Raw genomic sequence first — 16,265 nt, 5'->3', positions numbered from 1 at the left:
GAACAATAAGATCAGAACTCACCTAAGGCTCACCCCCCATCCAGAAGGACCAACTACAGAATCTTTCTGCATCCAATGCGTCAGCCCAGCACACACTCCCACCCTCCCCAATATAACCTGAGTCTGCCCATCTCTCACTACCCCATCACTGCACCACAAATTTCACTCTCAACGTCTCCAGGTCAGAGCGCAGCCTAGCTTCCTGCCTGGTCTCCTGCCTTCACTTCCACTGATCATTCTCCATGTGGCAGCCAGATGTTAATCACACAACCCCAATGATTAAAACTCAACCCTGGGGGCCGATGTTTGGACTCGTGGGTTAAGACGCCTTTGTCTCACATCAGAGTGCCTGGGCTCAATATCCAGGTCTGGCACCTGCCGCCAGCTTCCTGCTAATACAGACCATGGGCAGCAGCAAGTGATGGCTCAAGTAGCTGTGTACCTGCCTGTCTCCCACATGGGAGACCTGGATTGAATTCCTGTCTTCTGATTTTAGTCCCAACAAATCCCTGGCAACTGTGAGAATGAAACGTTGGATTCTCTCTCTCTCTGTCTCTCTGTCTCTCTCTCTCTCACACACACACACTCCCTCTCTGTCACTGTCTTTCAAATAAAATTTAGAAAAATGCAAGAAGCCCCCTCCAAACCCTTCCCTGGTCCCCTGGGCTGGCACATTGCACCCTTGCACCTGCCGCCGTTCGATGCACCAAGGAACACACATAGGGTCCTTCCCATCTCTCCTCAGTGCCTCTGCACCTGCTATTTCCTGTATCCGGATGCACACCCCACACTTCACACAACTATTTCTGCTCACCCTTCAGGGTTCGGCTTACACAGCCCCTCCTCCAGGGGTCTTCCCTGGACCCCCATGGGCAGCTTCCCTACCTCCCTTGGACACCAAGTAGGTTTTGCTGTCCCAACACCATATCTTTCTTACCAAGCGCCTCTCAGAAGCCTCCACTGTCTGTTTTCTGATGGACAGTCCATCTCCCTCACGGGACAGGAAGGTCCATGGGTAGGAGCAGTAATCCTGCCAGCTGTGTTTATGGCACTATCCCTGGGCAGACCAGGCTGCCGCAGACCCTAACACATGGTGGGCACGGCAGACACATCACAGATTCTCATGAGGCCAACAGAGGGTCTCTGACACTCCTGGAGGGCAGGTGCTATGTATGGATGAGAGAAGTCAGGGAAGGCATTGCAGGGGCGTGCTTGAGTGAGATTTGGAAAGCAGAAGGGAGACATGGACGGGGGAGAGGAAGAAGCCTGCAAGAAACAGTCAAGATCCCCTTGCATCACCCAGGCTGATGTCAAGCCCTCCCTGCGGGAAGGACCGCCCCACCCAGCGCCCTGGAGGCCCCCCAGGCAAACATCTGTGCACCTCCCACTCCAGGAAAAAGCCTCATTTTCACACCATTCAAATGGATCCTACATCCCCACCAGCCGGGACCCCCCCATACCTCCTCCCCTGGCTCCACCCGAGGGGAAGGGAGGCTTGCTAGGGCCTCTGGGATTTAAGTGATGTAACTTTCCCTCCAGCAAGACCCAGGCTGGCCTGTGTGTAAACTAGGGAAAGGTACCCTAAGGGGGAGTGAGTTAGAAACCGGGTGTCCCTTTGCAGCCTTCACTCATTGCTGTGCTGGGGCCCCGTTTACACCTTTCTGGGAGCCCAACCCCATCCCCATCCCATGCCTGCAGTTCAAGGCTGGCAGGATCTTGTTCTTGATGCTCTAGCCAGTCTGGGTGGCCTGGCCAGCTCAGCGTCTCTGGGGAGGGTGCCCAGCAACAGTCCCCAGGAGGCCAAGGCTGTGACCGATTCACCCCCACCCCTTCCACTTCCTCGTCCCTTACAACAGCTGACAGCCAATTCCCAAAGGGGACCATCTGGGTCTGGGTGCAGAGGTAGACACACATAGAGCAGGGAGAATGACAGATTATCAGGGAGTGGGGGGCGGAGGGCTTGTTTGCCTGCCAGTGATACTGAATTTTAAACATGTATGCCTGTTTACTCTCCATGCTGGAGCCGCGCTGGCCACCCCGTCGCCAAGCAACGCTATCTGACCTAGGGGACCAGGAGGGGGACTGTCTGTGCCAGTCAGGTCACCCCAGGGAGGGTTATCTATGTGGCCAGTCTGAGCAGAAGGAAGGGCCTCCCTTCTCAAGTCACACCTTCCACCCTCAGCCCACACTGACCCTGGACCCCATGGCCACGCCACTACACCAGAAGCAGTAGCAAGGAGTTTTCAGCCTTCGGATGGCAAGTGGCGACATGGGGGAACCAGACAGAAACTGATGGCGGGGCTCAGGTGTGGCTATCGAGCTGGCAGGAACAGCCATGTGCTTCTCCTGGGTCAGATCACACAGAGATGACAACGACAGGAGACAGACAAGAAAAGACTAGACGAGACCAGCTCAGGGCTGGGCGAGCAGCACGTTTCCTCCCTTCAACCCCAGGGAAAGAGAGGTTACCTTTCTGCCTGGGTGGTGGAACCACAAGGTATCAGCTGAAAGAATAAAATCAAGGTCAAATCGCAGCTTGAGGCTCACAGCCTGAGGATGGCATGTAGAAAAGGGCCTTCAACACCTGCCCTTCCAACCCCAAGGTAAGGACACCTGAACTCATACCCTCAACCTCAGGGTCACAGAGCTACAAGACCATGCAGGTAGAAAATCGTCTCACAGAACCATGGAAACCCTCAGAAGAAAATGGGAGAAAGCCCATTTCATAGATGGAGAACCTGGCCAGCCTCCCCCATCACACCACGGAGGGGACCTGACCTTCTGAGGGCCTGAGTGGTGTCCTTCCTCACCCCTAAAATGCATAAATCCTTACCCCACTCCCCGGAACCCATGAACACGAGAGGGAGAATTAAGGCTACAGAAAGAATCAAGGTTGCCAAGCCGCCAACCTTGCAATGGGAAACACAGCCCAGATGACCCAGAGGGGCTGGTGTAACCCAAAGAGACTCCACCATTAAAGAAATGGGCACAAGGGAGAGGAGCAGACAGACAGCAGTGTGACACAGGCTTGGCCCAAGACTGCTGGCTCTGATGACACAGGCACAGGGCCAGGACGTGCAGGATACAGGTGGCCGTCTCGACACTGGACAAGGCAAGGGGCCAGATCCAGCACTACCACTCCTTACCCCCATAGATCCGCTGCAGGGAACACGGTCCTGTCACCACCTGACTCTGGCCCACACCAGACTTCTGGCCTTATGTGTCACATAAAGTGACACATCAGGGTTGTCTTAAGCCACCGGCTTTTAGACATTTACGAAAGGAACCATAGAAACGAAGGGAGCCCTTGCACGGGTTGGGAGGAGCTGTGCTTCTCTGGCACCACGCCTCTGAATCGTGGCCTTTCCCCCATTCCTCAAAACCGAGCCACCAATTAGGGCACGTATGTCCCATACAGAGCCCAGGTGCACATCCTGGGGGGCAGCTCAAGCACTGCCACCCATGCAGGGAGCCTGGACTGAGTTCTCAGCTCCCGGCTTTGACCTGACCCAGCGTGTGTGTGTGTGTGTGTGTGTGTGTGCGCACGCACGCACATGTGTGCCTTCCAGATAAATAAAATGAATTTTAAAAACAGAACTGGTAAAACCTGAAATGCCCTGCGGCATATGGGCACAGTTTGGGGTGAACTTTACCTTGGTGATTGCCTTGAAGCTCTGACCTGCTTCTCCAGAAACCTGAAGTAGGCCCCCCGACCTCTTCAGTGGTTGTTGCCACCCAGCAGCCCTAGCACCCTCAAAGGACAGAAGTTGGATCTCCCCAGTTCAATTAAGAGTCACCAAGCATGAGGCTGCAGTCTTGCGTTACCCCACTCCACTGATGCCCCAGTGACCATGCCTGAGGGGCACTTAGATGCCCTCCCAGGCCCGCTTCTGGACAGCTCAACGGGGTGACATGGGACCCAAAGGGACTCTAACCTGAACCTTAGACCACTCTGATACACAGAGCAGCCCCCAGGGTAAGATCTCATTCCAGTGTCCTCGGAGCCCCAGTCCCTAACCTGGGAAGAAAGTCTAGAAGGAAGAACCAGCAAGTCATCAGGCAAAAGTCTCAAACCCAGGAGGTTCAGGGGAAAGGAGGATGGAAGACATCCTCCCCCACCTTCGCCCTCTCTGCCTCCCTCCTCCCCTCTCTCTGCCTCTTCTCCCTGCCCTCCTCCCATTTCCTTTCTCCCAGATTCCACCTCTACAACAGATGACGTCACCCAGTCATCCACCTCCCCAGCCCCCACTCCTGGCTTCCCATTTAGAGCCAGCCAGCCATCATATTAACATCTGACATTTCAGAAACTTCTCAGACCTGCTGCCAAATCAAATCAACTCAGCCCGTGTCGTTTGCGAACCAGCCCTAGCCAGTGCCGAAACAGGCTCAGCTTCATCTCTACGTGTATAACCGAGCCAGAGCTCCGTGATCTGTCCCCCAGAGAGCTGGAATGCAGACCCTGTCACCCAGCCCCTGCTTCTTTTTTTTTTTTTTTTTTTTTTTTTTTCTTTTTATTGTATTGTTGTTGACAATCTTTACATAGTTAATTACAGTCAAAGGAAAAAGAAGAAAAAAAAAGAAAAAAAGAAAAAAAAGGTTCAGGGGGATAGGAAAGTGGGCAATGCCATTATGTCCATATTGTTTCCATCATGCATCTGAGGTAAAGGGGGACATTGAGGGAGAAGCCCCACCCGGTTTCCCGCCCACCCCAAGTCCCGGAGTCTGCTTCTTATTAGAAGAAAAAAAAATTATTTATTGGAAGGCCGAGTGACAGGGAGAGACAGCAATTTTCCAACCACTCCCTAAATGGCAGCAATAGGCAGAGACTAAAGCCAGGGTACTAAAACTCCATCCTAGTCCCCAGTGTGAATGCAGGGGCCCAAGCACTTGGGCCAGCCCCTGTTACTTTCCCAGGCACCTTATCAGCGAGCTGGATCAGAAGTGGAGCAGCTGGGATCTGAAGGAGCACTCCTAAGGAATGCAGGCGCACAAGTAGCAACCTCACCCACTGCAGCACCATGCCGGCCCAGCCCCTGTTCTGAGAACAGCAACTGGGTCAAACAGCAGACACGCTGTGTGGGGCCCAGGCCGCGGATGGCACTGTCTTCTCCCACAGCCACCTGGGCCTCAAGTCTCAAAGCAAGGAGCCAATCACTATCCAGAAAGTTGAAATGATTTATTTTTTTAAAGTAATCATCTCCACTCTCAAAGGCGTGGTCCTTTTATGCAATAATCTTTTTCCTCATCTTCTGAGCACTCTTACGGAAATTACTATCTCTTGTAAGATGGGCAATGTTTGCCTAAACTTTACTGGTTCTTCCGAGCAGCTTGACTTTTTTTCTCACTGATCTAACATGAGAAAAATAGAAATGGAACCCTTTCTATTACAAAGAAGCACACTTCAACCCAGAGAAGGAAAGGGAGACAGGCCACACAGAGTGCAAGGGGAGAGGAAGATAGTCCTCAGAGAGCCTCCAGGAACCCAGCATCTTGTCCCGCTCATGGAAGGTTCAGGGTCCAGAGTCCTGGATGCCTAGCCAAGGCCCGAGGCTAAGGCTACAGCAGCAATTCCTAGGAAGCAGCTTGCATGGGAGTAGGTGAGGGACCCTCCACAAACTGCAGGCTCTGGGCTTTAAGAGAGGCCCTGACGGGCCCGGCGGCGTGGCCTAATGGCTAAAGTCCTCGCCTTGAAAGCCCCGGGATCCCATATGGGCGCCAGTTCTAATCCCAGCAGCTCCATTTCCCATCCAGCTCCCTGCTTGTGGCCTGGGAAAGCAGTCGAGGACGGCCCAAAGCTTTGGGACCCTGCACCCATGTGGGAGACCCGAAAGAGGTTCCAGGTTCCCGGCATCGGATCGGCATGCACCGGCCCGTTGCGGCTCACTTGGGGAGTGAATCATGGGACGGAAGATCTTCCTCTCTGTCTCTCCTCCTCTGTGTATATCTGGCTGTAATAAAATGAATAAATCTTAAAAAAAAAAAAAAAAAGAGAGGCCCTGACTATGCGTTTCTCAAGGACAAGAACCACATCTCAATCACCATCATCCTCATCGTCAATTACTGAGCACCTACTGTATGCCAGGCCATCCCCTGGCTCCTGCACGGGGGACCTCATTTCCACTCACAACCTGTTATCGGGGTGAGGAGATTGGAAGCCCCAGGATTCAACTTGGTTTTGCTGCAATGCTTTCAGCAAAGCCATCTATTAGGACAATGCAAACAGAGACACTCAGACAGACCGGTGTCCAGTCCCAACTCTGTCACTCCTCAGCAGCGGGACCTGAAGCAGGTAACTCATCTCAGTGACAGCTCCATGGGACCCGCTAGCAGGTGCCAGCATCACTCTGTCGGACAGGATACTAACACAGCATCTCAGCTCACAGTAACAAAGGACCTCGGTGCGTCTCTGCACTCTGCTGCAAGGGCCAGAGACTGGAATGAGCTCCAGCACTGACGTCTCGGTCTCCCTCCCCTGACCCAGAGTGGCATCGCTGAGCAGACACGGAGCACTGAGGCCAGGGGCAAAAGATTTCCAAAGCAGTTCAAAGGGAGAGCCCTTTCAACAACAGGACCAAAACCCTGACCTCTCACCATTCCCTGCGAAACGATCAACATCATCACCCACCAGAAAAAACGCAGATCACATCCCCCTGAGTGTCCAAAGTCAAACAGACCAGGGACAGTGTGGCACAGGAGACAATCTCAGCCCTTATCGGAGCACCAGTTCGAGTCCTGGCTGCTCAGCCTTCCACACAGCTTCTTTTTTTTTTTTTTTATTGGAAAGCCGGATATACAGAGAGGAGGAGAGACAGAGAGGAAGATCTTCCATCCGATGTTTCACTCCCCAAGTGAGCCGCAACGGGCCGGTGCATGCCGATCCGATGCCGGGAACCTGGAACCTCTTTCGGGTCTCCCACATGGGTGCAGGGTCCCAAAGCTTTGGGCCGTCCTCGACTGCTTTCCCAGGCCACAAGCAGGGAGCTGGATGGGAAGTGGAGCTGCTGGGATTAGAACCGGCGCCCACATGGGATCCCGGGACTTTCAAGGCGAGGACTTTAGCCGCTAGGCCACGCCGCCAGGTCCTTCCATACAGCTTCTTACTAAGACCCTTGAAAGAGCAGCAGATAGCCCAGGTACCTGGGCACATGCCACCCACCCTCAGGGAGATCCTGAAGGAGTTCCTGGCTTCTTGCTTCAACTAGAGCAAGCCTCGGCTGTTTGGGGCAGTTAACCAGCAGAGAAGATTTCTCTGTCACTCGCTCCGTGTGTTACCTTGCCTATTACTTTAAAGATAAATACATCTTTAAAAAAATAATTTAGACAATGACAATGGCAAACATTAGCAAGAGTGTGGCACAGCCAAAAACCGTTGGTGGGAACATAAAGCAGTACAGACCATGTGGCAAATAGGAGGGTATTTCAAACGGCTCATGGGAAAAAGCATGAACAGGCAGGTTCATTTTAGTACAGAACGTTTTAGATCCATGAATCTTCTTTCATAATACACATTTCCCATGAACTGTTTGAAGTCAGTTGCATATAAAGTTAAACATTCACCTATACTTTGACCCAGCAGTGCCACTCCTAGACACTTAGAGAAATTAACACGTAGGCCAGGGGCAGGCCCTCAGCATAGCATTTTACACACCACCTGGGACACCCACCTCCCATGCCGAGTGCCTGGGTTCAGGTCCTAACTTCTCTGTCCCCATTCAGCCTTCATTCCTACAAACCCTGGGAGACAGCAGCTGGTGGCTAAAGTGCACGGGTCTCTGCCACTCACATGGGAGACCCAGGTGAAGCTCGGGGCTACCACTTTCAGCTTGGCTCGGCCCTACCTGTTGCAGACAGTTGGGGAATGAATCAGGAGATGTGATCTCCCCCTGCCCCCACCAGCCCCTCTCTCTGCCTTTCAGATAGAATAAGAAGTTAATGTTTAAATGCAAATCCATACCAAAACTAAACTGATGTCAGAGTAACCACAGCATCTCGTGATTGGTTACAGCCAAACAGGAAACCACTTAAACGCCTCTCAACAGGGAAATAAGCACACTGAATGAAATATTATCTAACAACAAAGAGGAACAAACCATCGATGACAAATGAGGAAGTCTCAGACAGCACACTGAACGGGACACCAGAGGCATTCCAGTCTTCCATTTAAATTACGCTCTAGAGCAGGCAAAACTGAGTTACGGTTTAAAAACCAGAATACCGTCTGCTTGTGGTTGGGGAGGTATGGGCTAAAGAGGGATATGGGGAACATTCTTAGATGCCGGAATGTCTTATGTCTTCACCGGGGTAGAAGTAGACCACTGAGGTGTATGCATGAGGGGCTGGCGCTGTGGAGTAGTGAGTAAAGCCACCATCTGCAGTGCTGGTATCCCCTACAAGTGCCAGCCCAAGTTCTGCTGCTGTTCTACTTCCCATCCAGCTCCCTCCGAACGCGCCTTGGAAAGCATTTGGGCCTCCGCACCCACATGGGAGACCCAGAAGCAGTTTCTGGTCCCCGGCTTCAAATCAGCTCAGTTCTGGTCATTGTGGCCATTTGGGGAGTGAACCAGCTGATGGAAGATCTCTCTCTGTCTCTCCCTCTATATATATAACTCTGTCTTTCAAACAAATAAATCTTTAATATTTATGCATTAACCTTTAAACATTTTAAAATAGTTATTCCTGAAGTAACATGGAGGAAGCACCCCTGTGCCTCTCTCCCTCTCTATTTCTGTCTCTCAAATGGAAACCACACACAGACATTGGGAGGGCTTAAGGGCGAGATGGGGGGGCAGGAGATGCCCCTCATTCAACCCTGAGGGAGGAAGAGAGTCTCCTCTCCAGCCCAGGCAGCAGCGTAGGAAGGAGCCAGAGGCAAATCAAGGGCCAGGAATCTAGCCAGGAGCAGGAATCTAGCCAGGAGCAAGAAGTGAGCTGGGAAGGAAGCCACCACCCGTGTGGAGACAATAGAAGCAGGGCTCCAGGAGGCTCCCCCAGCACAGCTCCATCCACGTGGACCAAGAGAAGGTACTCAAATCTTCCTGACCTCCTTAGCTCACATACCCACCTCACTGGCCTTGGAGCACTTAGAGGGTACAGGGATTGGCTGTGGGGAGCACAGAACTAAGAGGGAGGGGGAAACGAGGGCTCCTGCTGGGACGCCCCGGACCTGCTGGCCTCTCTTCTATAGGAGCTGCCCTCAAACCTGCACCAAGAGGGAAGGGGGAGGCTGAGCAGGGACTCACACCTCCCAGCTGACCCAGCCAACTCAGGGCCTGGTGGGGCTGGGGTGACAAGGTGACAAGTCTGGTCCCTCCTACCAGCTTCATCAACATGTCCTGGGCACTTGCTGTGAGCTTCAAGAGAATCAGGAGGTACCCGGCTCCTGTCCCACCTTCCCCAAGGCCACGCCCAGCCTCCCCACTGAGAAGCCACACTGCCCATGTGAGCTCCCAGCTGAGCCATCCGGTTTCCTCTTCTCCATCAAGACCCCCTGTAGGCAGCAGCCTCCTGAGGGACCCAGGACCCTGCAGGACCTGGCACAAGGCTGGGCACCCTGTCGGCCTCCCTACTGTGCACCTGAGATAACCCACAGCATCCCTGGGAAGACAACCCACCCTGCCCTAAGAGTTCTGATGGGAAACTGGGCTCTCACTCATCCCATCTGCTCAGTATCTCCCTGTTGGCGTTTTCTCGGTTTCCTACTAGCCAAAAGGCAGCATATCCTTGAAAAACACAAACAGCAATGAGTCGGGTGGGGCGAGGAGAGGCATCAAGGACCCCATGCAGCAGGCCTGCCAGTGGCTACAAGCAGCTCCTGCTCAAAGTGGGAACAACAGCTAGAGGAGGGGCTGCCTGGGGGGTACACGGGCAGCGGAGAGTGATGAGAAGAGCAGCTCCCCGAAGCACCTGGGATCTTCAAATTCACCTCCTTCTACCAACTGCTGGAAGAGCACAACTGCCTCCCCCCGACCCACCGCGGGGCCCTGATTTCTACACAGAGGAAACAGACCTTCCAGGCAGGCATTCATGACTCCCAAGCTAACCAACCACAGGGCTATCCCTTCTGCCCTTGCCCCCGTGCCAAGAGAACCAGCCAAGGCCTCCCCACAGCCCAGGTACTCAGAGAAAACAGACTCCCACCCCGTGACAACCCAGGCCTCAAGGTGCACTGACAACAACACAGACCTGATCCTAACCTTGCAGGACCTTACAGGTGGGAGCCCAGGTGTGCTAACATGGAAGATTCAGGCAGGATCGGAAGATTGGGAGACCAACGCCTGCTGCCTCAGCTCTTCCTCCGCTCCCCCCACCCTCACTCCCATGCCTCACACACTCAGCCACTGGGAACATTGCCAGGACCCCAAAGCTGCAGGGGCTGTGCTAGAGGAGCTCAGCATAGCAGAAAAGCAGAACAACCAACAAGAGGGCACGGGGCAGGTACAACAAACCCACGGGGCAGGTACAGTCACAAAGTGACACACCTTCTGTGGGGAGCAGACACAGCAAAGGTGAGGTCTCTAATCCCTTAATGGGCAGTTGGCTTTGCACAAAGGGGAAAAAAATGTTCCAGCCACAAAGAGTTCCCACCGCAGTTATAGGCCTGCCCAGCCACAAAATAATCCCGATGACAGTGACAGAGAGTCGGAGCCCTTTGTGCAAGTACACCCCCCACAGACACAACTGTGACACCTCCCAGGGAGGCTCGGGATGCAGACGGAGTCCCCAGGGCCACAGGCCCTGCAACTGTCTTAGTCCCCAGCCAGAACCGAATCCTGCAGTCTGGACAGGAAAGTTAGATATTAGCAAATTCCCAAGCTGGGTTCCCTGGGGAGAAGGCCAGAGCACCTGGCGGGACAGGAGATGACTTCTGATTCTGGGTCGCTGTGGTCTCCTTGAGGCTGTTGCTGCTCCCTGGGCCTGCCTGGGCACCCCCCGTAGAGACCCTGGCACCCAGCAGATGCTCACACGTTACTGACTGAACGGACACGCTAACCAGCAGCCCCCTGCCGTGTGTTCCAGTCCTGCTCTCCAGCTCCCATATCTCTGGTACCCTTGGGGCTCTCTCGCTTCTTTCAAAAACTGATTCATTTATGTATTGAAAAGGGAGAGAAGGAGAGAAGGAGAGACTTTCCACTTGCTGGTTCACTCCCCAAGTGCATACAACATGCAGGACTGGGTTAGGCTGAAGCCTGAAACTCCATCCGGGCCTTCCACGCAGATGTTAGGGACCCAAGCACTTGGATCAGCATCTGCTGCCTTCCCAGGTGCATTAGCAGGATGCTGGATCAGAAACAAATCAGTTGGGACTCAAGCATGGGAAGCTGGCATGGCAAGCGGTGGCTTCATGGGCAGTACCACATGGTGAGCCCTTCGACTCTATTCATCACATCCACACAGCACTAGCCCGTCACAGGCACCATTCCCTTCCTCCACTCAGCATACTGCCGTCTGCTGTCCACCACCATATCCCTCCCACAAACCAATCTCAGCTACATCCAGCAATGGCCAGGCCATTCTCTGTCCCTCTGCCTACCTTTGTCCCCACCTCACATTCACAGCTCAGAATAAATATCATTTGTCAAAGAAGCCTTCAACTGAGTAGCTTAGGGACCTCCCCTCCAAACCCCGAGCTTTATTTTCTGAGTTACAGAGTGCTTCTCCCTGGAACACACAGCACACACCGAACTGCAGCCCCCCTTTCAATCAGAAAGGCAAAAAGCAAGAGTGAGCAAGAGACAGAGTGAGCTCCCATTGGATGGTTCACTTCTCAAATGAACGCAACCAGGCCACGTCCAAAGCTGGCAGCTGAGAAATTAATCCAGATCTCCTCCTGGAGTCACAGAAACCCAAGTACTTGAGCCCTCACGGCCACCTCCCAGGGTCTGCCTGAGCAGGAAGCTGGTGCTAAGAGTCGTCGCAAGGCATAGAACCCAGGCACTCCAGTATGGGTTATGGACATCTTAATCAGCGGCTGCAACTCTAGGCCGAATGTCTACCTTCCCTGCCTCATTCTTGATGCTCTCTTTTGAACTCCTGGCTCCCCGGCTAGACTCTGAGCTCCAAGAGCAGAGGAAATCACATCTTGTTCACTGCCAGAGCCTCTGCAGCCAGCACTGGGTCTGGCACGTGATCAGCACTTACAGTGTTGCTCTTGTCTGTCATATCCATTTATCCTTCCCAGAGCAGCACCTCTAGATTTTTCCTTGAGCAGCCAGTGCTCCCCAGCTCTCGGTTTAGGTGTAAGGTCATGAGTCCCAGGTCTAACCAATCATAAGCCTTCCATCTCTCCAGCCACAGTGACTGGCTCAGAGATAGCCATGGGACCTCAGCCAGCCCAATGAGCTTCCTTCCTGGGACTTCCAGGAGTGCTACTAACAGGTGGACAAAAGATCCTTTTCTTCCTCTGCAGTTACTCAGTAGATAGAGGAGCTGCTGTCACCGCCCTGCCCCGTCCCCGCTCCCCCACCCCCCCCCGGCGATTCAGAGCTTCAAAAAACGGGATTAACACAGAAGAGAGAGGAAAAGAGACAGATTTCACAGACGTCGGCAGGCCTGGTGTCTATATTTAGCACCACAAAGTTAAAAAAAAATAAAAATCCCTTTCATGTCTAAGCCAAAGTGGGTTACATTTCTGTCCTTTGCAACCACGAATCCTAACACAGCACTCAAATCAACTCGGGGTGCTGGCTGAACTGAATGAGCATGTGAGTAAGGAAAGCTTGGCAGGAGAATTTAAGCTTCGCTGCAAACCGTGCCACCCATGAGCCTCTGCATGACCTGGTCTCCAGCATTCCCCTGCACCTGCTCCCAGATCAGATAGGCTGCTGCAGGCAAGCACAGTGGTTTCCGCCAGCCCTGCCTGGCCTCCCATCCACCGCTGTCATTCCTCACACACCCCCTGTGTGTACACCACACGGCTCCATGCACAGTAGGTATCCAGTATAGGAGGATAACCACAAGACGGCTTATTCAGGCAAGTTCGCAACGGCTAGTTCACACCCACACATACACACACAAGTGCCTGCAAGAGCCACCAGTCAGGGTCAGGATCAGAGGTACAAATGCAATGCAGGTTTCCTGCGTGAATGGCAGCAGGGACCCAGTTACTTGAGCCATCCCCCTCTGCCTCCCAGGCTCTGCCCTGGCAGGAAGCTGGAGCCAGGTATGAGAACCAGGCCCTCTGATGTGGAATGCAGACTTCCAACCCAGGGCCTTAACTGCTAGGCTGAGCCCCAGCCCACCGGGATGGTTATGTCCGCTTCCTCCAGGGGTGCCACCTTGCAACAACATTAGGTCAGGGAAACGGGGGTGGGTGTGGCACCAAGCGGTCAAGGAGATATGCCTAATTATGTCCCCATGAGTCACCTCAGAGCAAAGCCCCAGGAGGGAGGGAGACAGACGCTGGCCTACATGTCCCCTCAGCTGACTCAGGAGCAGGTGACTTCTTCCCTGCAAATCCTCACCTGACCATGTGTGAGGGAGGTAGGGTGGGGAGAGGGGCAGGGTGCAAGACAGCCTAGGGGCGGAGGAGCTGGCAGCACCGTAAGTCCTGCACAGGGCCAGCTCGGGCCATCCTGCCCCCGCAGGAGGAGGTGGAGGCACTGAAACGTGGAGGAGGGGAGGGTACCTTCCCATAGGATCCTCTTCTCTTGGTGCTGGACTCCCGGTCTCCCCAGGACAGAAGCAAAGCGCTACTGTCCCCTTAGAGGTCCAGGAACCTTCCCCAGAGGCCCACCAAGAGCAGCAAGGCTCTCCAAGTTCCAGGAGGGCACAGTCCAGCCCTAGGCAGTCCAGCAAGGCACTGCCCAGCTGGTCTTGTCCTCCCCATCCACTTCCTCCCAAACCCCAGGTTCCCCTCCACAAGACTCCCAGCTCCTCTCCACATTCTTGCCAAGCCCGCCCAGCTCCAGCCTGTCTCCTGACAGCCCCATCTCATGGTCACATTTCGTTCTGACAGGCCTCACTGGACACTACTTCTAGAAGTGTTAGAATACCATGTGGGCCCCGCAGGAACAGAAGCAGCTGGCCTGGTTGAGGTCCCCCTCCCTGCTTCCCCATGCCCAGCCGCTTACCTTCATGGTGGGAGGTGCCGTGAGAGGAGGGGACAGTGGCCGGTCTGGGAGGGTCACATCCGAGCTGTTGGCCAGCTCCTGCTTCCTGGAAAGAAACCGGAAGACAGGGCAGGTGAGCAGGGGCCAGCCTACGCCTTTCCTCCCTGCTCCAAGGACGACTGGGCTTGGGGGCGCCACTGAACAGACACAGCAGAAAAACCAGAGCTGGACGCCTTTTCTTCACCCTATGCCCAACTGCCACCTACCTAAAGAGCAGTCCCCAGGCCACCAGCCTCACCCAGCACCGTGTGACATATAAGGGATAGGGCCATACCACTCCCTCCAGGGATGACACCCCTGCACTGTATCAAGCTTTACAGGGGACACAACCCCCACTGAGGCCTGAGAAGAGGCTGGGGAGGACCCCGAAGAGTGACAGGATTCAGGTCCCTCGGTCCCCTCGCACACAGAGGGTCCAGCCAGAGCACTGACATCAGTGGGAGTCACAGGCCTGCCTGCTCTGTGAACCACAGGTAAACCTTATTTCAGCCACTATGGGCTAGGTTGGGGGAGAGGCAGCGAAACAGAGTGGCATCTGCTTGGCAACTCATACTCCCCATTTCCCATCTGGCCCTTGTTGGTGGCCCCAGAGCACCTGTTTATGGGCCGATCACCCGGCGGACCATTTGGAGTGGGAAACACCTTTGGAGTGACAGTCACACCCACAGGGCCAGCTGGATAAAACTTGGGGACTCCTCAGATGAGGAATCCTGGTGTCCTGGACTGGCTCAGGCTACTATGGGGATAGGGAAAAGGCCAGTAAACGTAGCATGATTAGGGGCCCGAGGAGACCAAGCTGACCAGCAGCACCCCCAAATTAAAGAACACTTCCTTCTCCCATGGCCCAGCCTAAAGCCTGACACTGGGATCCCACTGAGACCACCCAAGGACCCCCACTGCCCCAGACACAAATGCTTCTGTGCCTAGCCAATGGGACCAACAGCCTCACCCCCAAACCTTCATGAGAGACACCACCCTCCTTCTACCTTTGCAAAGGGAAACATAGCCCTGGGGCCAGACACCATTCTCTCCTTGGCCCCCAGCCCATGCTACAGTTCAGGTCCTACCTAGGGACATCTCCTGGGAAATCACACTGAGCCCACGGAGCTGCAGCCACCCTCGAACCACAGCCCCCAGCGCTGCAGTCAGCCTGCTATCCACCTCCCAACCCAGCCCTCTAAGCAACTAGACCAGCGAGCATCAGCCTGGGCCCAACAGCCACACGAGCTGGTAGTCCCAACTCCAGCAAGGTTCCCTCTCTGCCTCCACGCTTGCACTCCCCCTCCTTTCTTCCTGAACTGCTGCTGGTTGCAAGTGGGCTTCCCTCCCTGCCAATCCAGACTATAACTGGCACAAGAACAGGCAGGACCAAGACTCAGCACTCACACATGCATGCACCAGATACATGAGGTCTACTGACATCTTGGCCACAGCCACCTGCCTCCTCTCCTACGTATGGCCTTAAACCAGGTCCTGTCTTCTGCCACTTGCCCTCCAACCCCAAGCAACCACAGATTTTTCTCAATGGGTCTGGCCCCTGAGAGCCAAGAGGAGGACAGGAAAGGGAGGAATGGTGATCAAGGACCAAGAGGACCACCCTGGGGTTCCCCCCACCCCCATGGGGAAGAAGGCAGCTTCCCAGAGAACTAGCAAGCCTCCTCCCCAGACTAAAGGACTGAGCTGAGCTTAATGGAGGGATTACTCTCCTCCCTGTCCAACAGCAGCCCCAGCTCCCCAGTAACACAAAACCCAAATCCTAGAGGGCAATGCTGGCAGGTCTCTAACGCAGCTGTGTTGTCTAGCTCTCTCCGCAGGAAAAAAGCTGTCCTTGCCGTAGCACTGAGCAGATGTGTGATGTCCAAGGAACCTCGAGTCTTGGGCAAAAGGTTCCTGACTTCCACCTTCTCCAGCCTGAGCCAGAAAGAACCCTGGGACTACTCCATCTGAAAGGGATAAGAATTATGGTTTGGGAGCACAGGGCAGCTTCAAGCCAGAAGTTCCTTCCAGGTGACTTCAGTCAGGGGAGGTTAAGGGAGTGCAGAGTGTGTGGCTGTTGCCCTCAGAGAATACAAAATGTAACCCACCCTGCCTTGGCATAGGGATGGAGCAGACTCCACCCACCCCAACCCACCCCTCACTGCCGGCACTATACCCACC

At 54.3% G+C, this 16,265-nt stretch overlaps 1 protein-coding gene across 5 annotated transcripts in view; it reads right to left on the bottom strand.

The window, feature by feature from the left end:
• The window catches only part of RAP1GAP2 (RAP1 GTPase activating protein 2), a 171,573-nt gene that overhangs the window by 69,595 nt on the left and 85,713 nt on the right, over positions 1 to 16,265 (bottom strand). For all 5 annotated transcript variants that reach the window (XM_058676118.1, XM_058676122.1, XM_058676120.1 and 2 more), the window contains one exon: positions 14,070 to 14,154. In XM_058676118.1, the coding sequence (XP_058532101.1) occupies positions 14,070 to 14,154 (85 nt within the window). The remainder of the gene's footprint in view (positions 1 to 14,069; positions 14,155 to 16,265) is intronic.

The sequence above is a fragment of the Ochotona princeps genome, chromosome 17 (genome assembly GCF_030435755.1).
Source record: "Ochotona princeps isolate mOchPri1 chromosome 17, mOchPri1.hap1, whole genome shotgun sequence".
Lineage (NCBI taxonomy): Eukaryota > Metazoa > Chordata > Mammalia > Lagomorpha > Ochotonidae > Ochotona > Ochotona princeps.
This window is presented reverse-complemented; position numbering and strand designations above follow the sequence as displayed.